The sequence below is a fragment of the Fringilla coelebs genome (assembly GCF_963513975.1).
Source record: "Fringilla coelebs genome assembly, chromosome: 3".
Taxonomy (NCBI): domain Eukaryota; kingdom Metazoa; phylum Chordata; class Aves; order Passeriformes; family Fringillidae; genus Fringilla; species Fringilla coelebs.
This window is the reverse complement of record NC_140030.1, coordinates 4,365,080-4,390,018: the sequence shown is the minus strand read 5'-3', so window position 1 is coordinate 4,390,018 and position 24,939 is coordinate 4,365,080. Positions and strand designations below refer to the sequence as shown.

The 24,939-nt window shown below is 44.7% G+C and overlaps 1 protein-coding gene across 1 annotated transcript in view; it reads right to left on the bottom strand.

The window, feature by feature from the left end:
• Positions 1 to 13,335, bottom strand: part of PKHD1 (PKHD1 ciliary IPT domain containing fibrocystin/polyductin) — a gene marked incomplete at both ends in the record, with an annotated part of 235,736 nt that extends 222,401 nt beyond the window's left edge. The window contains 11 exons of the mRNA XM_084201664.1: positions 270 to 371; positions 1,675 to 1,745; positions 2,561 to 2,600; positions 3,234 to 3,298; positions 4,004 to 4,078; positions 6,275 to 6,353; positions 7,198 to 7,255; positions 9,335 to 9,434; positions 11,056 to 11,200; positions 12,146 to 12,223; positions 13,284 to 13,335. Of these exons, the coding sequence (XP_084057790.1) occupies positions 270 to 371; positions 1,675 to 1,745; positions 2,561 to 2,600; positions 3,234 to 3,298; positions 4,004 to 4,078; positions 6,275 to 6,353; positions 7,198 to 7,255; positions 9,335 to 9,434; positions 11,056 to 11,200; positions 12,146 to 12,223; positions 13,284 to 13,335 (865 nt within the window). The remainder of the gene's footprint in view (positions 1 to 269; positions 372 to 1,674; positions 1,746 to 2,560; positions 2,601 to 3,233; positions 3,299 to 4,003; positions 4,079 to 6,274; positions 6,354 to 7,197; positions 7,256 to 9,334; positions 9,435 to 11,055; positions 11,201 to 12,145; positions 12,224 to 13,283) is intronic.
• Between the last annotated feature and the right edge of the window lie 11,604 nt (positions 13,336 to 24,939).

Here is a 24,939-nt window from a genome sequence, read left to right as displayed (position 1 = left end):
ATGAACTTCTTTCTCATTTTTCTATAAGCTTTTCTCATAGCTGTGTGTAACTTATGGGGCATTGTTTTAAAGATGAGTTGTTTAAAGGTAAAGGTTCTCATTATCTATCTATTTGTATCACTTCTCTAAATGCCTCCCATGCAAAACAAGCATGAGGACAAGGTGAGTCCTACAATACCCATATTGGTATCCCTGAACACCTCTTGGATTTTGCAGTCAGGGTCAAACTGTATTTAAAAAAATTTAAATTCACATGTCTCTGCTCTTACCTGCAGCAGTGACCTGCACTGGCTCCTCAAAGAAATCCCCAGTGACAGTGAGGTCAGTGCCCCCTGCCAGGCTCCCTCCGTCTGGGAACACGGAGAAAATCTCTGCAGGGGAAGGAAAGAGGGATCTGAGCACAAGCCTGGCAGAGGTTAATCCCAGCCCTATTTCTGGGAAAGCACTTGCACTGCTTCCAGCCAGGTGAATGAAACCAGCTTCTCGCTGATCCCCTTTTTTGGGAGCCTCTGGGATGACACCAGGAATGAGCAGCATGGATAATCTGGCCACATGGCAGGGGGAACACTGCAATGCTGGGGCTGTTACTTAGCAGGGGCTGGATCTGTGATGCTCAGATTGCAAACTGCTCTGTTCTGTGCTATTGAGGATCTCTGGTGGAAAAAGAAAACAAAAAGGCAAAATTAAAACTGGTTTAATCCTCTTGACCTTCTCTGACTCACATCTCAGCTTAGTCCTTAGGTTTAAATGTTACCACTCTTTCCAATAATCCCTCAGACTTCAGGGACAAATGGAGGGAGCAGTGTCCACATCACAACCATGAGATCCTTTCATGACAAGTGTGCCATTCCAAAGGAAAACTATTTTTCTTTTTGATGGCAATTACCCACTTTGCACTCGTATTGGAGCTTAACCACCCAGTTCTACTTGTATAGCTCTGAAAAAAAAGAAGTCTAATAAGAAAAAGATGAGGGATTTTGTTCTATACCTCCATCTTTTTTGTTAATTCATCTGGTGTTTAAACAGCAATTTTACAATCTTGGCTACTGACTAGCACAGTACTGTCTACTGGACAGATCTAGCATATCTTTCTGCTCACGCTCTGCCCACAGCCAACTTCATGCATGGTTATTTCATTTTACTGTGCTTTAAATTGTAAATAGAGACATAAAATTAGCCTTCTTAACAAAGAGTTGTCTACAATACAACTTGAAACATCACATGCAGCTTATTTTAAGGTACCTTAAATCATTTTTTTAAACTAATGGTGCAGTACCCTGCCATTCACTACTTTTCCAGAACTCAATTCTTGGAGTAGCTGAACGTCACCTCCTCCCTGTAGCCAGTATGGGAGTTCTGAGGTCTGCATTTCCAAAATTTCAGCCTCAACAAATACAGAGTGATGTAAGGAGGGAGCCCAAATACAGAGTGATTTAAGAGGATAAAGTTTCTCTATGAGCAACACCTTGACTCTGTAACTGATCTGACAGACAAGGAACAACACACACAAATCTGGTTGTTTTTTGCTTAGTCAAGCCCATACCAGGGCAGTGGGACACCAAAACGAGGACAAAACAGGATTGGATCCCTGGGAAAAGCAACAGTGAGGGGAGTTTTGTTAGATCACACTGGGACTGTTGGAGGACTGTGCCAGTGAGGTGGATCAGTGAATACCTGGATGAGTCTGGTACAGGAAAAGCTCCTGTTTGGCACTGATGAGCCAAGCACCTTTGTGCACTGCTGACCTGCAAGAGAGAAAATGCCTGAGTGATCCTGGGACATGTAAATAAAAGCAAACCTTCATTTGGCAGGGCTGGACAGACTCTCCAGGGGAACAGTGGAACATTTCTGCAAGCTCCAACAACTCCTTTCACCAGCACATTGAGGCATTGATTCATGAGGCCCCATTAAATGGCTGAAACACTTTATTAGAAGTACTAGCACATTGTAAAGTATGTTCTGACACAGTCAGAACCTGTTTTCACCTCCTTTAATGTTAAATTCTTTCCCATTTGGATGAATAGTTAAAAGCAAGGTGAAAGGTTTTAATTCAGCTGGATTTAACAGGTCACAGAATGGTTTGGGTGGGAAGGGATGTTAAAGCCCATCCAGTTCCACTCCCTGCCATGGGCAGGGACACCTCCCACTATCCCAGGCCCCATCCAGCCTGGCCTTGGACACTTCCAGGGATCCAGGGGCAGCCACAGCTTCTCTGGGTACCCTGTGCCAGGGCCTCTCCACCCTCACAGGGAAGGATTTCTCCCTAATATCCAATCTGAATCCATCCTCCTTCAGCCATTCCCCCTTGTCCAAGATAAGATGTCTTATGTTCTGGTCACTGAAGGTAAAGTATGAAACACCAGAGTGGAAATACTTTGGGGAGAAACATTCTCCCATGTCATTCGAAATCTGACAACCATCTCCTCAAGATAACAAACCTTATTTCTGAGCAATGAAACACATGATAAGGTAAAAGCATAATTCACTCATCCTGGACTCAAATGCAGCTCTATTCCCAGGCAAAACCAGAGTAAAAGAGAGAAAATATTATTTTACTCACTTTCCTTTGTTAAACACTGAGAAGCTGACATTGTGGGACCCTGGGGGAGAGAAAAGTGACAATGCTTTCAGGCAGAAGTATGAAGTAAATCCTACCAAACATTGTCCAGCTTCTCTGGGCCCAAATCTCCCTTCCTTATACTTTCCTTACAACAGTAAGGAAAATCTATTTTACATATTTAACTCACAATATCCTTCCCAAACAGGAAGGCTGGAGCTCAAAGCCTCCACAAGAAATTAGAGGCTTCTTCAGGGTGCTTGGAAGTGAGAAAAAATGAAAGGGATCCCACCTGCTACTGGAGACAGTGAATAGAAGGGAACACCTGATTTATTCCTCTAATAAAGCACTAAAGGGAAGGGACATCACAGACAAGAAGGATTAAAGTAGGAAACTCATCAAGGACCCCAAATCCCCCTGCTGGCTGTCAGCAGTGCCCACATCACATCATGGTTCCCTTTCATGCTCTCCCAGGCTGTGCAGAGGACACAAACCAGGGCAGGGGCTGTGCTGAAGGCTGGCAAGCCTTGATCTAAGCTGCTTTTATGGACTCAGCCTTGAGCCACATTCCAGCTTTGGAGACAGAGCAGAAACTCATGACAGACACCCTTCTCCCTGCATCCTCTGGAGCTGCAGGAATGATAGAAACCCTTGGTTTTTACCCCTTTTCACCAACCTATGTGATTCCCTTCCACCCGGCACCACAGGGTCCCCAGTCCATCCTTCACATGAACAGGGTAACTGTGGAGAGACAAAGGACTTCACTGAGCCTTGAGAGCAAAAAAAAAGCAAAATATAGTAGAATCAGATAACCAATAGAAGATGTGGGCTTATACACCCAAGATAGTCATGGTTTGCTGTCTTTAGGAACATGGGAGTGAAGCAGGTGAGATGGGAGAGGAACAACGCATCTTCCCACTAATGATCAAGAGTTCAGCAGCTTAGGAGGATGTCCTCCAGCAGCAGTGCTCCAGCTTGGCTCCTTTACACCAGAAGCTTAATCCTTTCCAGAAGCTGATGCTGTTGGTGGCCTTCTGAACCCTCCCTTGAAATAAAAAATGGAGCAGGGACAAGTGCAGGCACAAGGGGAGGGTGAATAGAAGGACAAAATTGTTTCCCCTTTACTTGCTCCTCTGCAGGTTCCTAAACTGTGAGAATGAGCAGGTAGCATTAAAACAGACATGCTGGCACTACATCAACCCTCTGGAGTCGTGGTATGACACAATTTGACACAATTCCCACCATTAACTCACATTCATATTTAAGCATTCAAAGCTGCAGAAAGCCAGCAGCCCTCCCCCACCCCATCACAGACCATAACTCCCCAGGCTCTGTCTCCACTTTAACCCAAAGCAGAAGAGTTTCTCCAAAAGCCACAAATATTTTTGTGCACAAGCTGTGCTGAACCCTTGCACCTACACAAACCCAAAGTAAACTAGAACTGACGTGGCTCCAGCTCTCCTGTCAGCAAAAGAGCAGAGACTGGTCCATCCATCTCCTTCTGATGTAAGAACAGCTGGCCTGGGCAAAAAATAAACAGGAAAGTTATGATGTGATGCAGATGAAAACGTGGTCCTGTTACCATCAGCAGTCAATATTTTCCCAAGGGACAGGAATTTTCTCCCACTTGTATCTGACATTTATTAACCTTCTAGAAAATGGGACATGCCCTAATCTCTCATATCTGCACTTGCAAAGTGCATTCCTCAATTACTGTGGGAGCTGCAGCTCTGTGAGAGTGCAGCAGAGGCCTCCTGGAGACACCCCATGCCAGCCCTGAATGATCCAATCCCTCCTCCCTGAGGGCAAGGCTGAACTCCAGGAGGGCAATACCCACCCACACCTTCCAAAGCAGCAGGCAGCACCACCTACAGCAACGACAACCAAGATGCAGCTCAGACATTTCTTTTATTTCATTGAGGAAAACCACTGCAAACAACTTCCAGCTGAAATCACCAAAGCTCCTGATAAAAATTTAAATATGTGTTCCTTAAAGAATCAGTATGGGACAACTTCCATTGGACAGGAGGAAGGAGGTGGGAGAAATGAGAAATAAATTCAGAGTAATTAGCAGAGTAAGCAAAGGCTGGCAGTGATTCTTTGAGAATTAACAGCCAATTAAAGGAAATAGGTAATTAAACCTGTAATGCAAACACTTTGTGATGACCCATCCCTCACAACGCAGTTTTCTATGGCCCATGTTTCAGAATGAAGTTTTATGAGGTTTTCCTAAAAGAGTTTGCTTTTATTAGTACAGGTGGCTGATACTGAGAACCTTTCCTTTTAAGGAAGACTAAAAAAAAAATATCAGGGCTGCCAAATGTTTGCTCAGCATCACTGGACCAGTGCATCCCATACAAAGCCCGGAAAAAGGTGCAGAACACACTTGGAAGCATAAAAGCCATTCCCTTTTTTTTGCTCCAAATCCTAAATCAGCGTGACTGAGTGGCAGACTGCTCTGGTCAAGTCCAAGTCCCCACCTGGTACCTATTTCCTAACACACCAAAAATGGGCAAATTATTCATGTGTAGCTACAAAGGGAACCTGTCTGGTATGCTGGGATTTCGAGGGCATTTCCTTTTGGTGAGGCTGAGCTGTAAATGAGTAATCTGGCAGCAGAGCACTGCAGGCACGTCCAGCCTGTGCTCAGACAGAGCAGCCTTTCTTCCCTCTCATCAAAGCCTCCAGGGCTCCACTAGAGGCAGGTAAAACAATAATTGATCCCAAACAAAGGCTGCTGATGTGCACAGCGTAGGGATGGCATGGCAGGAATCTGCACTGGACCTTCCTTCATGCCAGCAGGGAGTTTAATCACTTAGCAAGGGACATTTCCAATCAGCTTGAGAAGTAATTAAAAAGTATGCCAGCGTTAAATATGTGATGCTTCAATTAAAATTTCTAACTACTGAGAATACACACCTTTCCTGGCTCCTGAAATGATGCTTAAACTGCCAGCAGAGTAACTGTGGATTAATAATTTACCTTTAAAATACTTGTCTGGGCTTAGTTCTTCACTGCCACTTGCACAGAAATCATAAATTAACATTTGGTGACATATCCATACATATGGAAATACATATGACACACAGCAGGACAGTGTTGATGATCATTTTGGATTAACTGTGTTTAAAGGGGCTGCTGTCCTAAAATAATGTTTGTTTAAACATAACGGCTTCTCTCTGTTGCATGTAACCACAGAAGCAATATTAAAAAAATCTCAAACCTTTGAGAACAAGAAAACAACAGAGTGTTTAAAGCAGTGAACAACAAAGCCTTTTGTCTCAAAATACTTTTCTTTAGTCTTCTGGTTCATCAGAGCATCTGCTTCAAACTAATAGTTTTCTTTCTTTAAAAATAAAAACGCAAATGGAAAGGGGAAAATTTATTTAACTTTTCAACTCTGACATTATTTTAATTAGTTAAATTTTAATTTGCTAGCCAAAATAAAATCTACAGCAGCCAGCTGCAATTACAGTACAATTCACACTGAGCTGTGATTGACTGTGCTGCCAGTAAACAAACCAACCAGCTTAATGGACCAGTTGCAATTAGATTAACAAAGTTTGCTGGAGCCCAACTCATGAGCTGCAATAAACCACAAAGGAAGTAAATGGCAATTCTGGGCCAACTGGTTGCAATTTATTGCTGTCAAGGAGGCTGATGGAAGAAATGCCAATTTACAGGGACTGCAGCAGATAGCTGAGTGTTCATAATTACCCATAAATATAATCCACATTGAAGTCCAGGGTCTCATATCTGCCAGCAATTGTCTTCCCATGAATCTGTATTAAATTTCCTGTTTCAGAGGAAATGGAAATTGAAGAGAGTCTTTTAAAAGCAGAGAACTTATTTGCAGATTTTCTGAGCTGAGCAAAAGGAATTAATGGTCTTTGTAGATTTTGCGAGGTTCTTGTATTGAATGTACTCTCAGCTTTTACCATGGCTCACGATGATTTTGCACTTAATTCACTTTTCTCGAAGCACATGTCTTTGTTTCCCGCCAAAAAAACCCAAACTCATTCCAAATTTTTTTGCAGATCTGAATTTGCACAGAGCTGACAATTTTCCTCAACTCTTTTGTTAGCTAAACCCCACTTTCTAACCCAATTCCACTGTCGAACCTCACAAGACAACCAAGATTACATCGTTTGTACACCAAACAGGGTGAAGGTCTAAATAATGGATCTTGGCATATCAGTGATCAGATTAATCTCCTGCTCTTCACTCACACTGAGAGGTGAAACATCCATCCAGCTAACACACAGAAACATCCATACTGACATCCTAAAGCAAGGCACAAGAATCTAGACCTGAACACAATTAAAAATTAGGGATTGATTTAGATTGAGGTGCATCTCTGTGATATAATCATCCATGTGACTGTCTGAACTCTTGAGAGACCAAAATCTTTTGTTTAATCTTGACTTTGAGGATCAAACTTTCAATTTTATCTAAAGAAACCTGGAAATACAGAAATAATAGAAAGGGGGGGGGGGGGCGGGGGGGAAATCTGCTATATTCCAGTTAACTTTTCAGACCAAAACCAGCGAATGACTTCTCATGTAATATTAAAGTCTGATCTAAAACCCCAATCAGCAAAAGGTCTGCATGGCAGTACAGATTAAAGAAAGGTCCCCTACCTGGGGTGCCAGATGATGGATTAATTTGGTAAACCACAGGTGTCTGCTCAGCTGAGAACTGCAAAGAGAAATTTGCAGTGAAATGTCAGCTATTTCTGCAGCAGTCCAACCCCACGTGAGGCGTGAGGGTGTATTGCTCACAACCCAGCCAGCTGCTGCATTTCAGAAACTCACACTCCACACTTGATCTTTGCAGCAGATTCCTGCTCTGGGAAAGGAGTAAGGAGAATTATTCCCTTCTTACTCCCTCTCCATTCACAGTCTGGATTACTGATATTTTTACATCTTTTGTGCCCAGATTGCCCATCCTGGCTTGATCCAATGTCAGAAGACACAGTTTAATACACTATCCAATTTCTAAGTCGTGCTTTAGCTGAAGTTAAAACCTGCATTTTATCTTGGATGGTGACACCATTTTTCTTCCCAATAGTATATCCTTTAGAACAATTCCATCATCATAGATGTGAAATACTTCAGCCACTCTTTGGCTGGGTATCTTAAGACAGGGGACCTTTGTTCTGGCCCATCTTACAGCAATACAACACAGATTTTTTAGGGAAAGGACCACCTTTACCCCTGAGGAAAAAAACCTTGCAAATCATCAAGTCAAACCGTTAATCCAACACTGCTAGTTCCAGTAAAACATATCCCCAAATGCCACATCTGCCTGGCTTTTCAATCCCTCCAGGGCTGGTGACTCCTCCACTTCCCTGGTGTTTGACAATCTTTTGGGGAAGAAATTTTCCCTAATATCCAATCTAAACCTCCCCTGGTGCAACCTGAGGCAATTTTCTCACCCTGTGTCTTGTAACTTGGGAGAAGAGGCTCACACCTGGCTGCATCCTCCTGTCAAGGAGTTTTGGAGAGTGAGAAGGCCCCCCCTAGACCTCCTTTTCTCCAGGCTGAGCCCCCCCAGCTCCCTGAGCTGCTCTTCATCAGATTTGTGCTCCAGACCCTTCCCCATCCTTTTTGGACATGCTCATCTTCTCCACCTCCTTTATGAGCTCCCTCATGACCTCATTGGCTCTTGAAGTTGCTGCTCACAGCCCAATAAATGTAATAAAAAATTAATTTGTTGCATTAATTCAAAGGTACCATTGCACATATCAGGTTTTTTCCTAAGTTTTCCTTGAAGCCCATTCCCTTTCAGAGCTCTGCCTTTGCCTTCCCTCCTGGCCATGTTAAAAAGGAATGAGCAGCCACAAACTTCCACCACCAATGGCCACTTCTGGGGACAAAAGGCAACATCACACCATACTCCAGGCTGCAGAAGATGTGGAGGAAGAAGCCAAAAGCAGCATGAAACTGGGGCCTCTGGCTGACAGAGTCTTGTGAGCTGTTCAGACTTGTTGGTGCCTGCAGCAGCTTTTCCAATCTAATGAAGAGGCAAAATTAATTTTAATACATGTAGCTCCCAGGGCCCAGCCCCAAAACAAAGAGACACATTGTGGTTTATTTAGCTTGGAACGTGCCTCATTAACAGCATCCCCTGGTGATTTTTCATCAGCTCTCTAAGCTAGCTGAACCACCCAATGACTCTTCAGCTTTAATGTGCAATTTACTGAAAATGCTGGGTTTTTTGCTCAAACTTAGCACAGAGGTGGGATGTGACTTTCAAAAATACCAGGCCTCATCCCAAAGCACAGTCATGGTTAAGAATACTGCTCTGCAAGAGATCACAGAATCCCAGAATGGTTTGGGTTGGAAGGGACCTTAAAGCTCATCTCATTCCACTCCCTGCCATGGGCAGAGGCACCTTCCACTATCCCAGCTTGCTCCAAGCCCTGTCCAACCTGGCCTGGAGCACTTCCAGGGATCCAGGGGCAGCCACAGCTTCTCTGGGCAACCTGTGCCAGGGCCTCACATTAAAGAATTTTTTCAAACATCCAATCTAAACCTACTGTCTTTCAGTTTGAAGTCATTCCCCCTGGTTGTGTCTCTAACATGTCTTTGAAAAAAGTCTCTCCCCATCTTTCTTTAGCTTAGGGTTGGAATTGAATGGTCTTAGAGGTCCCTTCCAATCCAAACCATTCCATGATTCCATCCATTTCAATGTATTTCCTGTGACACAATGTTGAAGCTTCACTCTCTTCAGTACATTGAATTCTTATTCCTCACTTCTGCACTTGGTGATTACCTTGAAAGAATATTTCTCTTTCTCCGCCTCAGTCAAGTTGTTAATCACATGTCCTTTAAAGATCACCTCCACATAGTACAAACCTTCCTGGGGGGAAGACCTAGGTGGAAGAAAATGTGTATTATATTATTTTTATACAAATTGTGTTTAGGAAATGCCATGTCCTTTACAGAGTCTCCATTCACAGCAAGCCCACTGAGACTTCCACAGGGCAAAGGAGCTTTACCCTGTCAGCCCAAACTTCACACATATGAAGCCAAACTTTAAAATAACAATTTAAAAGCAATGTGGAAGCACAGCAAGAAATCATAGCTAAGAGCAGAAGGTGACAGGACTGCTTGGAACTCCACCTAAATTATTGTTAATGCAAAACACAAGCATTCTCATTAGGCATGCACAGAAAATAATTGTTATTCATTAGTAATAAAACCAATCCCTGATCTGCAGGGCATCTTGATCCTGGTCCATAAATTAATGCTGCATCCTTGTTTCACAGTTTCCCAGCACAGCACCCAGCAGAATTAACTCCCAGCCAAATCAAAGCAGAAAAATATGGAAGAGCCCCATTAGGTCCCTCTTCAGACACCTCAGTCTTCCAGTCCAATAACCTGTGTTAAAGCTATGACAGGATAGGAAACAGGCAGCTCCAACTGCCCAGCTGGTGCTTGGAACCATATTTATTTCCTGTTCTATTCATAACCTCTCTCTATCACCTTGGACAGGTCAAGGACACCAAAAGTAGAGTCTCCTCCAAATTTCCTTGGGAGTTTTGCATCTGAGAGCTAGATGTCTACAAACCTTTGAAGGTCTTACCCTGGACTGCCCAAGAAGCCTCACAGTGACCCATATGCCTCAAGGTATCCTTGTGCTTCATGAAGTTAAAACAAAAATCAATCAACCCAGGTTAGCAGGTTAGCAGGTGCTCAGTGAGGCCACAGGGTGAGGATTTGTGAAGGAATTTTGAATGAGTTAAAGACAGGATTTCTGAGTTGTTTTAAATAATGTGATTTATTTTTCTTATCTTCTACATAAGCAAGAAAGGTGAGTTCAACTCACACCTTCACCACATGGCTCAGAAGGTCTCAAGACCTCTAGCAGCAAGACCTCTTAAAAATTCATTAACCAATAAAACACTATCAACAAGGTTATTTATACTTTTAACCCAATCATTAAATATTTTCTCTTATAGACTCATACTACAGTGTAAGTTTTATTAGTCAATCATTAAGTTTTATTAGTCAAACACAAAAATATACTCTATAGTACTATATATAGTACTACAGTAGTATACTACATATAGTACTGTATAGTATATATAGTATATATATACTATACATACTATATATACTATATAGTACATATATATATATGTACTGTATATTCTGTATATATATACTATATACTATATGGTACTATACTCTAAAACTCTAAACTTTCCTCTACTTTAACTTAACATATCTCTGTTTTAAACACTAAAAATCCACATTCTCACTTCTAATACCTACATTTGGAAACCTTTTCCAAAGTCTCAGATTAAATCCTGTGCTTAATTCTAAACTTTGGCTTACAGGCCCAAAGTTCTGAGAATTCCCTCAATTTCAGATTCCAACACCATAGGAATTCTTTCAACTCCCAGACTTCCTGTGCAGACACTGAAGGAAAAGGAGGATCCTGTTTGACAGAGGGCAAGGTCTCACCCACAGTGTAACTATGGATCATACCTTGTTCTGCACCTTATGGTGGGCAAGTCCAGATACAGAGGAGAGACATCACATGGCAGCCTGGGCAGGTCTGGATGCACGAGGGACACCTCCAGCTGGGATGCACTGGCTGGAGAGACAGATTCTACCTGGTGGGATGTTGAGCCTAAGCAATAAAATCAATCAGAAGAGCTCTGTGAGGACAGGGTCACGCCCAGTCACAAAAGGAGCATTTTTGGAGGTATAACCCATCTTCTATAGGAATAATGCTTAGAGCCCTTGATCAGGCTTTTTAAAACCCTGTTTGTGGAATTTCATGTTGGGGTGGTTTAACCCCAGCTGTCAACTCAGCCCCACTCATCCACTCCCTTTCCCTCCAGGGGCATGGGGGAGAGGGTTGGAAGGGTAAAAACCACATCCCCAAGTGCATTTCCACAGATTTTTAAATCCCCCTAGTCACTCTACCCCTGCCCTGGGCACCCTATGCCAGGTAATGACCATGAACAGCTGATTCAGAAACCAACTCTCTTCACAATGAATAAACATTCATCACTGTGGAAAATCAGACCCAACTTTGTACAGTTGGTTTGGGGCCAAAATGGGCATAAAATAGAATTTTCTGAAAATTTTACTCAGATCTCATGTTTATCGTAAGAGTTTTAAATTGCTCCAGCATCACAGGATATATGAAGAGGGAAGATTTTTTAGCTTTTCTTCAATAAAAGGACAGGTGTAGGGAAGAAATTTCTAGGCCTACATCTGAAAAAAATAAAATCAGCATTTTGACTTCTGTTGCTTCGAAGTAAACCTTCAGCAATAACTTATATAGTCATCATTTCAAGCTGATTTCATGCTGTGAGTGTTATAGCCTGTGGCTCTGTTGGGTAGGGTTTGTCACTCCAACCACAAACCCCAGAAGGAAACTGATTATCTGTTATTTTGATATCCCTGGAAGTGTTCAAAACCAGGCTGGACAGGGCTTTGGGCAACCTGGGATAGTGGAACATGTCCCTGCCCATGGCAGGGGGGTGGTACAAGATTATTTTAAAGATCCCTTTCAATTCTTTCTATGATTCTATGTCAACACATAATTCCTCAATTTAAAGCTCACCATCCAGAGTGATGGTAATCCATGTTCCCCCAGCAGTGCTGCCCTCCTGGGGCTTCACAAGTGATCCTGAGGCTGTCCCTGCAAAAACAAACCAACTCCATCAGGCTGAAGGGAAATGCAAATATTTTAAAAACCTTATTCAGGTTGAGACACAGTGACCTGAGAGCTGCCTTCCTGTGATCCCACCCTTCATGCCATTTCTCTTTCTTAAGCATCCAAATTAATCATATTTCTCATCCTTTTCTCCCACCACTCTCCCCTGTTTACAGCTCTCCTCAGGGAGGTGTTGATGCCTTTAGGGCTTGGTGAACCAAGCTACAGCCTGAGCCTCCTGTCATCCTCAAGAATTAAAGATGATAAATATCATGTTTATTCCTTCATCTCTCAAAGAAATGTGTTTGCTGACTTCTGTGCACCCTACCAAAATTAAGGGGGGCTACAAAATATGCCCTTTTCTGGCTCCCAGACAGTCTGTCCAGCTGTTTGCTTCTGAAGTCCTTAGGAGAGACATTCAGGCCTGGAAAAGAGCTCCTGCTTCATGATGTTAATCACCTATAACCTGCTATGCCATGCTTTTCATAAAGACACCAAATTCCTCAGATAAATTAGGATTTATTTTGGGTACCCTCATTCTCTGAAGCTCAGAAATGAACCAGGCTTCCTTTTATGCAGCCACTGACCAGAATTTTCCAGAAGTCATTTTATGGTGATATCCACTTTCCTGATTAACATTTTAGGAGATTTCCAACTTCTTAGCTATGCTTGGATGCAATCTGATCAAATATCAGTATTGATCACCAAAGCCAAATATTGGACACTTTCACATCATGAATCCCTAATATCAACATGCAGAGAGTGACATATTTGTCATCAAGTAAACAAAAAACAATAGGTATGATATGAACTCAGGTAGAACACAGAGAATTAAAAATTAATGCAGAAACCTCCTCCAAGGCTATGGAAACAATGCCATGGAAAACCAGTAATAATGGTAGGCAATGTCCAGTGTGCTACAGTCAATATCCCATATTTTTCAACACCTTTTAGAGGTTCTTCTCCACTACTCACAGGCAGTCTATGTCCAATTCCCACTGGATTTTGCAGGTGTGGTTGGAGACAACACCTCTCCATCACTCACCTGCCAAGAATATCAGCCCAGCACTCAGCAGGAATGTTCTCCAAAAGTTCATCTTAAACACTGGATGAGGAATTCACAAAAGTCTGGCTCCAGGACCTTCCCTGTAACTTTAAAAAAACCCCAAAAAACTGTATTCTTTCTTCTCACTGCAAATCTGTGGGAGCAATAGCTGTGAAGTCTTCTGACAATTTAAGAATATAAACATTTGAGTGCTTGCAGGCCAGGTCTTACTTGCTGTCATAGCCAGAGATATCACACAATTCCTTTATAAAGGCCATGTCAGGAGCTGTTATAAGATTTAAAAACAGACTATCAACTTCTCCTGCCTTCACTCTCGGTATGGAAAAAGCGCAGGTGCATTAATTTAGCCACATTTTAAAATCACAAAATGGTTTTGGTGGGAAGAGATCTTAAAGATGACCCAGTTCCAACCCCCTGCCATGGGCATGGACACCTTCCATCAGACCAGGCTGCTCCAAGCCCCATCCAACCTGGTTTCTACTGCTTATGGACCACAAGACCCACTGTAACCACTTTCTATTTATTTCTAGCACATTTTAACACCCTGCAAAGTGCGTGGGGCAGAGTCCAGCACAAGTGAATGCTGCATTTCAATGTAGATGCAGAAAATATAATTTGGATTTAATATTGTTATTCTTTTTAGGAGTTTTTCTGGCTTTACTTACCTTACTCAATTTGTTGTCCCTCCATTCCTCTGATGGGTGAAGAGCAGGGGCTCTGATAGCAGCACAAGAGCTCCATCCCTTTGGCACCAGCTTTGTCCCAGGTTTCAGGCTGGGGTTGTATCAGTCACTCTGCCCAGTGCTGAAACCCACCAGCAGACAAGCTTCCCAAAAGGCTCAAATCCCATCACAGACAGCTCAGAGCTGTCCACTGAGGGTGCTTAATTATTAACCTAAGCTACTTGCTGCTATTAACTGTTTTGTTCCAAGACTTTATTAACAATAACAAAATTAATCTGGGATTTTTCTTCCACTTGTATATGGTCAGGTCCTCCAATAGGAGGACAATTAATCCATTTTATCCTCTTTTTTCCCCTCCTACAACATGACAAAAAATCTGTTTCTTGATATGCTGATGTTCAATCTGGGACTGACTTTCACAGCAGGTGGACTTCAAAGTTCCCTTACATATTATTAATTCAATTTTTCCATGGTATTCCAAACAGCATCTGGGAATTTGGGAATTCCACCCAAAGGGTGTTTAGATCTCTTACCACTTCTCAAGTAGCTTTAACCCTGCAGGTCTTTCTGCCTGTGGAAAAGAGGGCAGTGGACTTTCACTGTGTTATCATTCATGCCCTGGAGAGCCTTGGCTCCTGGGAAGATGCAATCCAGCCTCCCCCAGACACTGAGCAGCATCTCTACTCCCACCTCTGCCCTCCTCTCTTTGAAGCCCAGATGGATTTCGATGGAATCCCTCAATGGGCTGCTGAGCTCCTGCCCTGGTATGGAAACCTTCATGGAAGTTTCCAGTGAAATTTGCAGGAAGTTCCCAGACCCCACAGCATAACTGAGGTTTAATGAGTTACCACACACCAAACAGCAGCAGAATGTGCTCATGCTCTCACCTCAGCCCCCAAGGGAGGTGGAACAGGCTTGCTCAGCCTCAGTTCAGAGACTCAGTGGCACAAAGTCACGGGCAATCAACCCTCAGGGGAGCTCTGGAGCTCTGCCCAGCAGTGGAACCAGTTGTGCTTGGTTTATTCTTAGGCCAAGCCTCAGTGTCTCAGCCAATGATTACAGGAACCCCGTGTGAGTTAACCCCACCAGTGATCTACACTCAGTTTACTCATTAGCAGAATTGCACTGGAAATGTGGGCAGAAGGAAGAGTAAACTCGAGGGAATTCTCAAACAAAAAATTATTGCTAAAGAAGACGCTGTTCAAGGATGACAACTTGAACCCCAAAAGACAGAAAGAGATGCTGGTAACAGGGTCCACTCACAGCCCCAAATAAAGGGATGGACCAGGTGCAAGGTCCCTTCAGGAAACCCCCTCAGAAACAAGAGGAGACTGGGCAGGGTGCTCAGCTACAACACGAGCCCGTGATCCTGATAAAAGGCAGGACCAGAGGGGGATTACAGAGCAGTGTTTCTACAGCACAGCTCAGGGAGGGAGCACAGGGCCACAGATGAGGTTAAATTGTGCTCTGGAACCACGGCCAGGCTGGGGAGGGTGGTCCCAGGTGAGGCTGGTAAGGGCCACTATGGTTTATTGCTGCTCCCAACACACTCTGCCACTCAAACTCTCCAGGTCATAGACAGCAAAAACTATTGGTGTTGGTATTAGTATCCATAGCACTTTGTGATCCAGTCCTAAGGAAATGTTTTATCCAGGAAAAACTCAACCAAATGTCCAAGATTTGCAGATCAGAAGGATTTGGCTGGGATGAGGAGTTTATTCTTTGCAGAAAGTCACAGATTTAGTAAAACAATGCATAGGGAGCCCTACCCATGGAGGAGCTGAAACGTGAAAAGAAAGGGAAAGGGCAAGTCCAGAGGAGGCCACCAAGATGATTGAAGGGATGGAGCAACTCTCCTGCAAGAAAAAGCTGAGATAATTGGGAGAATTCAGCTATGAAAAGAGAAGGTTTTGGGGTGACCTAATTGTACCTGCAGGGAGACCACAAGAAAGAAAGACAGAAACAATTTACAAGGGCCTGGAGGGACAGGACAAGGGGGAAGGGTTTGAAATGACAGAGGACAGGGTTAGATGGGATATTAGGAAGAAGATTTCTCTGTGAGGGTGGGCACACCCTGGCACAGGGTGCCCAGAGAAGCTGTGGCTGCCCCTGGATCCCTGGAAGTGTCCAAGGCCAGGCTGGACAGGGCTGGAAGAACCTGGAATAGTGGAAGGTGTCCCTGCCCATGGCAGAGGGTGGAACTGAATGAGCTTTAAAGTCCCTTCCATGCCAAACCCTTCTGTATTCCACGATTCTATGACAAACATTGTGCCCCTTAATAACCAGAAACGCAGGCCTGGAATTCAGATCAGGAGAGGAATGGCCAAGTCACAGAGGAGCCTCTCTGTAGGATATGTAAATACTTTGTCACCACAGGCTAATGCCTGTTTTTAGGGACATTACCCACTAAAGAGGAAACCAGCACATTTTGATGAGCAAGTGCATGTTTGTACTTATGTGCAAGTCGCTTTTTTCCTGCCAAAGGAAAATTGTGCTCAAAAACTTCACCCCTGGTTTTGTTTGTTTGGAGTTACTCATTTAGGGGTTTAGATTTTGAGTAAATAAATGGAAACAGGCCCAGGCACAGGCCCAGCATCCGGAATCGGAGCGATTCCTGAAGAGGCAGTGCCAGGCAGGAGGGGCGAGCAGTGGCTTTTTGTCACTAGATGGAAGCATGGAGCCATGTCAGGCACCTGAAATACAACCCACAGCCGCCACGCTGCCACTGCTCTGCCTGACACAGGCCCAGGAGTGTTCTGTGTTGGTTCCCTGTGCCCGAGGAAACGCCCAGGTTCAGGCAGGCAGCACAAGAAGAGGAGATGTGGGATTTATTCCCAGCTCTTGCACTCACCACAGCGTGATTTGGCCTAAACAGCGTCGCTGGTGTGTAAGGCAGGGATGACACAGCCCATGGGGCCTTTTCCAGAGGCAGCAGCATGGAAAGACTCTGTTTCCCCAAGACTTGGAGCATTTGTGGGATGGAGGAGCCTTGCAGGAGCCAGATTTGTGGGATGGAGGAGCCTTGCAGGAGCCAGATGAGGGGTCCCCTCACGCTCCCCGCTCCGTCTCACGGCGATCACCTCACGACAGGAACATGGCAGTTGTTGGACACCACACGGCACCTCCCAGGGGGACAGCTGAGGGGAGGATAATGTGGGATAAAGAGAGGTTTAACAATTTTGTCTGCAACCACTGCAATCCCCTCCTCCCTCCCAGCCCTGCTGATGTATCCAGCACCCCACATCAAGGGCAGCAGCCCTCCCTTCCTCCTGCGTGCCAGAGTCAGGCCTAGGCGTGAGGAAATGAGGTGGGAATGCACAATTCCTGCACCCACACCTGCAAAGAGAGAAAAATGCATCCCAGGGGAAAGCCAGACTAATGGGGCTCGTTCTTGGAGTGTGAAATGATAGAATGATAAAATCACAGAATGGTTTGGGTTGGAAGGGACCAAAAAAGCCATCTGTTCCAGCCCCCTGTCCTGGGCAGGGGTGTCACTCCCTAGATCAGGTTTCTAGGGGACTGATGCCACACAGCAGCACTGTGTTTCTCTGGATTTATCTTTGGATAAGCAGCTTCCCCCCCAGCGCAGGGTGTGCCATGCTGCACACACAGTAAAGAAAAACAGCTTGAAACTGCTTGAGCTTAGTGACAGTGTCCAGGCCCAGGGCTGTGATCCCTGCTTTCCTGACACAGGGAGAGGTCGCTGCTTTCCAGCTTGGCATTACCATAGGATCACAGAATGGTCCAGGTTGGGAGGGACCTTAAAGCTCATCTCATTCTACCATTTGCCATGGGCAGGGACACCTTCCACTATCCCAGACTGCTCCAAACTCTGTCCAGCCTGGCCTTGGACACTGCCAGGGATCCAGGGGCAGCCACAGCTTCTCTGGGCAACCTGTGCCAGAGCCTCCCCACCCTTGCAGGGAAGAATTCCCTCCTCATATCTAACTAAAATCTACCATCTTTCAGTGTGAAATAATTATCCCTCTCCTGGAAGGCTGGGTTACCAGTGGCCTGGAAAACTTCCACTGGCCATGCTGCTCTGCGCTGAGGTCTTACAGCTGCTCTTTCTTTCTATTAATACTTCACTTTTCCTGTATTGACACCAACTTCCTAGCAACCAAGGTCACAGAGAAGGTGTTAAGAAGCTGGGCTGATTAATAATAAATCCTGGGTTTGATGTCTTTTTTTCTTGAGAGGCTCGTTAGACACCAACAGGCAGGGTGCTGAGCTGGGATTTCCAAAGGAACCCAGGGGACTTGGAAAACCTTCTCTGATCAAATTTCCCTTTGAATCCCAGTCTTCCTCCTGCTGGCCCTCAGAACCCAGCTGGGTGAGGCTGCTGTCCATGGGGAGGTGAGCTGAGGCAGGGCAGTGGTGCTAAGCAGGGATCTGAGTATGAGACAGCCAATAGAGGTTGTTCATGATCAATCCCAAATCAGAAGAAAGAGCTCCTGGCCAAAAATCCTAGAATCACAGAATGGTTTGGGTTGAAAGGGATCCTAAAGATAACCTAGATTCAGACCCCTACCATGGGCAGGACACCTTCCACTATCTCTAAGCCCTTTCCAGCCTGACCCTGAACACTTCCAGGGATGGGGAATTGAAAATGTCTCCTGGTGAGAACAGTATTCAGGCTTCTTCTCCCCTTTTTACTGTTCCTTTACAAAGGAAAAGAAAAGCATTTTCTTCCTTGGAAATCTTAATATTCACATTAAGGATTCTTAATGTGAATATTCTTAATATTCACATTATTAGGATTTTGAGATTTTAAAACCTTTTATTACCATTACTTCTACTTACATTTGCAGCCTATAATTGAACTGCCTGACTTGCCTGGCCCATTTTTCTACATGATTTTAAAGAGATTCAACTCTTTCCTTTGAGAGGAAAAATGCTGGTGCTTCCATGAGCCTTCCACATCTTTACTGGGTCACTTTTCAGCAGGATAAAAACTCTGTTGAGCTTGTTCCCATAGCTACTCTTGCTGCATTTTAAACAGGCACTAAACTTCTTCAAATTCTAAATTTATTGCCAGTGCAGCTGCTTTAATGACAGGTTTGAGACTTCTTTGGTTTCAAGGTTGGGTTTGTTTGTGCTCACATCTCCTGGGGGTCACAGAGGGGATGTGGGGTCCCCCCAGCCTCTGCCCCTGACAGATGCTGGACCCTGGGGATGTATGGTGGTGTTCTCAGGGGTCCCAGGACGAGGGAAGAGATGAGAGTCTTGATTCCATGTTCTCAGAAGGCTGATTTATTATTTTATGATATGTAGTATATTAAAAGATAATGATATACTAAAACTGTACTAAAGAAAGAGAAATTATTTCATCAGAAGGCTAGCAAAGAAAGGAATGGAATGATAATAAAATCTTGTGACGGACCAGAATCCCAACTCAGCTGGACCTGTGATTGGTCATCAAGTAGAAACAACTCATATGGACCAATCAAAGATGTACGTGTTGCATTCCACAGCAGCAGATAATTATTGTTTTTCTTTCCCTCTGAGGCTTCTCAGCTTCCCAAGAGAAAAAATCCTAGTGAAAGCATTTTTCAGAAAATATGTCCATGACAGGTATGCCCAAGGAAACTGGGCCAGGAGAAGCCAGCATCTTGCAGGGGATTTGTCAGTTCAGCTTTGGTCTTCTCCCAGCCATGTAGAGGATGCTCCCCTGCTCCCTTGGGGTCTGCAGAGCACATGGGATTGCCAGGGAAAACCAGAGCCAGAGCTGGCTCCCAGACCCACCACAGAATCATTAAGATTGGAAAAGACATCCAAGACCATCAAGTCCAACCTTTGATCAAATATTCCCATGCCCATGACTCAGCCATACCACAAAGTGCCACATCTACTCGTTTTTAGAACACTTCCAGGGATGGTGATTCCCCCTCTTCCCTGGGCAATCACTTTTTCAGTGAAGAAATTTTCCCTGACATCCAACCTGGCACCACTTAAGATCATTTCTCCTTGTCCTACCACTTGGTACCTGGGAGAAAAGAGCAAACCCAAATTGGCTGCACCCTCCTTTCAGGTGTAGAGAGCAAAATGGTCCCCCTGAGCCACCTTTTCTCCAGACTAAACGCCCCCAGCACCTGCCAGGTACAGAAATCCTCCTAAAGTGAAAACACAGTCATAATGGGGAAAAAACATAAAGCACTAGCTGCTTCTGTGCTGTGAAAAACTTTGTGGTGTTGAGTTCTTCCCAGAGATTTTCCTCTGCTGGGCTGCTCACAGAAACATCCACACTTCCCATCGGTGTGATGGACCATCACCCCTCCAGTCTCTGTGTTGCAGGGCTTTTTGTCACCCAAACAGCACCTAAAAAAGGCTCCAGTTCTGCTCTGCTGGGTGCTCTGGAGCCACACAGCACCAGGGAGTGCCCAACCCTAAAGCAGCTTTCAGTTTAAACAGGGGCAAAGGGGCACAATCCCAAGTGCCTGTGGGAAGAGATGCCTGCTGCAGGTTTTGCAAAGTAGGTGATAACATCCCAAAAGAAACCTGCACAGTTTGGACCCTGGAGAGAAGGACAAAACCAAGAGGTGTCATTTGGGCAGAAGAAATCTCTTGGGGAAGCCTGGGCAGGCGCTGCTGTGGAGTGAACCTCGACATTTGCTTAAACAAACAGCTGGTGGAGGATTGGGTTTCGGGATCAAACTGCAACCCAGCACCTACTGAGCTTCATCCATCATTAGTCTTTCATTAGGAAACTTGTTCTTGGCCTGCTCCCCAGTTCTCAGAGAAGTGATTCAGGAAAATGCCAGCCCTGCTGTGCCCTGCAGCCTGTCTCCTTCCACCTCTGTAGCAAAAGCCCACTTTCCTCTCATTTAAAAAAGGAACTCCTTCCCTTGGAGGAGTTTTCACTGTGAGTGCTGCCACTGCCCCATCCCCTCCATCCATCCCCCATGCCTAAGCAGGAGGAACAGGTGGGACAGCTGAGCCTGGTGAATGAAAGGAGGGCACAGTTTGGCTGCCCTCACCCCTTTCTAACAGCCTGTCCCTGCTGTCAGTGATCCCCCAGCCCCCAGGGATGGGGGATTTGTGTGTATTAGTCACATGAAAGGAAAGACCCTGCAGCAGGCTGCTCCTGGGCTTTGCTTCACCTCCAGCAGAGGGAATGGCTTGCCACTGTATTCCTCAGGGCTGGACTCAAATGACACTTTCTTTTTTCTTTTTTTTTCCTTTTTTTTTTTGATTTTTGTTTTTAACCAATAGCCTTCTATGTAAGACCTGCCACAGCCCTGATTAAAAAAAAAAAAAAAAAAAGAGAAAGAAAGAAGTGGAAAAGAACAACTTACAATGATCCCAGCTGTGCAGGGAGATGTGTAAAGCCAGACACTGGATATGAGATCTTTTTCCATTGTCAAATCCCTGGGGTGGGATTTGGTCTCATTGGCCTGGTGTGCAGCTCCACAGCCTGTCATCACACAGAGGGCTCAAGCAGAGCATTAATGGCCCCTCTCTGCCCAAACCCTGTTAGTCTGGGGGCACACACAGCAGACTCCCAGGTGGACCATGCTAAGGTGGACTCACTGCTCAGGGAGTCATATCCCAGGGGTATTATCCTCTTAGGAGTAAAAACCAGAAACTCACAGAAGTCAGATGGATGAACAGCAAACCTGTCACTCCAGGAGAAAGCAATCAGAGAATCACAGAATGGTTTGGGTTGGAAGGGACCTGAAAGATCACCTAGTTCCAAACCCCTTCCTACAGTAGCAGTACCAGCTTAACATAAATGTGGTGACTTTCTATCACTTTTCTCCTCAGTGAAAGTGTCAGTCATGTTTCAGGGTTGTTGGGAGCCCCAGATAGGTTGTTCACTGCTCAGCACATCTTCTATTTATTATTAATGCTCTGAGTATTATTTTCTCACTCAAAACAACTTCTTTCACACTCACTCAAAACAACTTCTTTCACACTTCCCTCTCTTTTCCTGCTTACCTTCTTTGCCTGAATCCGGTAAGAAGTCGCTTCCCACCCCGTCTTAAAAAAACCACTTGAGTTGAACCACAGCAAGATTTTTTCACCCCAGCTTTTCAGTACTGCCAGTGATCTGAATAACTGGTTATTCCCACATCTCTAATTGAGATATCCTTGTGCTTGGTGCTGCACAGACCCATCGACCCAGCAATAAAGAGAAAAACAAAAGCAGGGAGAAAAAGAGCCCATGGGTGGGATGAGGAAGGAAGCCTTGATCAGAGCCTGCTCCATACGTTTTAAGTCTAAATTAATGCTTTAATTCAGAATGGGTTTGCATGCATTAAAATGTGAGCTGAATGACTATTCAACCCCCAAACCCAAGTTGATTCTCTTATTTAAGGGCAGGAGGCCTGTTCAGCCCAGCCAGATGCATTTCATAGTCATTTCCAGCGCCGTGTGTGCCGGGGGGAGGGAGGGCCATTAAAAATAAAAGTGCCAGTGTTCCAAATGCCAGCCCTGTACCCACCTGTTCCTCTTTGAGCCCAAACGTGGCCACCTCTGACCCTGCTGTGGGTCTGAGGCACTGGGGAGGCTGCAGCTCCCACCCCCCATTCCCCACGGCAGCTGTGTAAACCTCAAGGGCAACAGCTGGGCACAAGAGATGATGCCTGCAGCAGCTCCTGGGTGGAGGGACAGCAAAGTGCATCTGCAAGGGCTCCACATCACCGACCTGGCAGTGGGGACTCAATTTATTTAAGTCACACGAAGTTTGGCACTGCCCTCATTTGAACCCCACCCCGTCCATAAATCCAGCTCAATTAGTGCTCGAGGGTTCTCACTGCAAGGCATTAATTGGGTAATTGCCTGCCCTGGGGGACTGCAGGATGGGGTTTTGGGTTCAGGGTCTGCTCAGCTCTGCTGTGACCCCAAGGGCATCCTGAGGAACTCATGGGTTTTTTTGGAGCTGCAAGGATGGGGAGGGAGAAGAGGAAAATGGTGAAGAAACTCTTCTCATCAGTGCTGGATGAAGCCTTGAAGTTACCTGGAAACTGCAGGAAGGATTTTTCAGTCCTCTGGCAGCCAGGGACACTAAGTTTCACATCCTGACTTCAGAAAGACCAATCTGGTCTTTCTGGTGATGAAGACTGGGTGATGCATCCAGTGTGTAGATATCCAGAAGCCTGAATTGGAATTGGATTTTGAGGAGATCTTCCTTAAGCTGCTTAATGGTGAAAACACCAATGGGATGAGATTGAAACTCTACCCTAAGGCATCCCTTTTTTTTTATCCTGTCTAAATATATGTCAGAACTCAACAATCCTTCTTCAGGATCTTTTCTTCTGCCTTGAAGGCAGATGGAGCTGTCAAAGAATCACAGAATGGTTGAAGTTGGAAGTGACTTTAAAGTTCATCTCCTTCCAATCCCCCTGCTGTGGAAATACATCCCTCTACAGGGGAGAAGGCAGGAATTCTGTTCCTATTCTAACACCAATAAATTAGGATAGCCACAATCTGGAACTCCATAGCTGAGACTGGGTGTCCTTAAGAGATGGAACTACCTGGAATAGAGGTTCACTTGCCAGGTCTGTTCCATGCTTAGTGGGCTCTGGGAAATTCATTTCTCATCTATCAGTAAAGATAACAGCAGGGGTAATGTGAGATCAGTGACATGCTAGACCCTGAGACGTTGAATTTGCAAAGGTAATAAATAAATAAATTCAATGTATAAATGAACTCAACAATGGCCATTTCGGAGAATGCAAAGGCTCAGGAGACCTTTTTACAAAGATTTGTTGAATATTGGGTGCAAATCAGGCTAATTCTCACTCTTTTTCTTGAGATGGTTGTGTCCTACCACTCTTGCTGTCCCCCAGTTATGGTGCAAGGGAATGAAACTCCAAGGGATTGGACTGATGGTAGCTGTTGGCTTCCTCTTTATCAGCCCAAGGCTGAAGAGGTTTCCAACCTGACCTTCCCATCACCTAACCCAGAAAACATACCCAAAATCCAGCACAGACATCAAGACTGGGTGTCTCCCAAGGGAAGAGCAATGAATTTCCATTTCCAGGACATAAATATTCCAGGTCCAAACAACCTTTTAATTACAGATTCTACACCAACTTTCCACCTCCCTTCCCTATCACCAGCTCTCCCAGGCCATGAGCAGGCACCAAAACGCCCTCCCACCCCCATCCAAAGCCCCTCCAGCTCAGTCAGCTGTCACAGGCCCCACATTCCTGCAGGACTCCCAGAATTGGCAGCTCTGGACATCTGCTCTTTTCCACCCCCACAAATATGCAAGCAGGTGTGAGGCACCACCACTTGCCTCGTTCCTGGCCACTCTTACCCAGGCACTGGGAATGAAGGCACAGCCAGAGGGGCAAATGATTTGTTCCCCTCCATCCTCTTTGTGTCCCTCTGGGGAATGTATAAAAATAAAAATCAATCTTCTAAATTGAATTGAATAATCTGGAAGAGATTAAATTTAAATGTCTGAATATCATTCCTCTCTACCTCACTCTAACAAGGACTTTGTACCAATGGTGACAAAACCCAACTCATTCCACCCCCTGCCATGGGCAAGGACACCTCCCACTATCTCAGGCCACTCCAAACCCTGTCCAACCTGGCCTTGGACACTTCCAGGGATCCAGGGGTAGTCACAGCTTCTCTGGGCAATGAAATACCCAGAGAGTATAGAAATAGAGAGAGTACAGAAATTCCTTCCTACAGTGGGTTTATAGTTATCCAGCACATCCATAATTTTATAGATGACAATCAGCATGGAGCTCTGGGCTGGGTTTATCTACACCTCAATGAAATTGAAAATAATGAATTAAAATAAACTAAAAACAAAGCAAATGTAGTTTGTGTAGTTTGTGCAGTTTATCCCCTACAGGTTGTTAACTGGGATTAAAAGAAAATATTAATTCAGCACAATCAACTTTTTTGTTGTTGCTATTTTTCAGATAAGTAGAATTTTAAATCAAAAAATAAAATAAAATAAAATAAAATAAAATAAAATAAAATAAAAT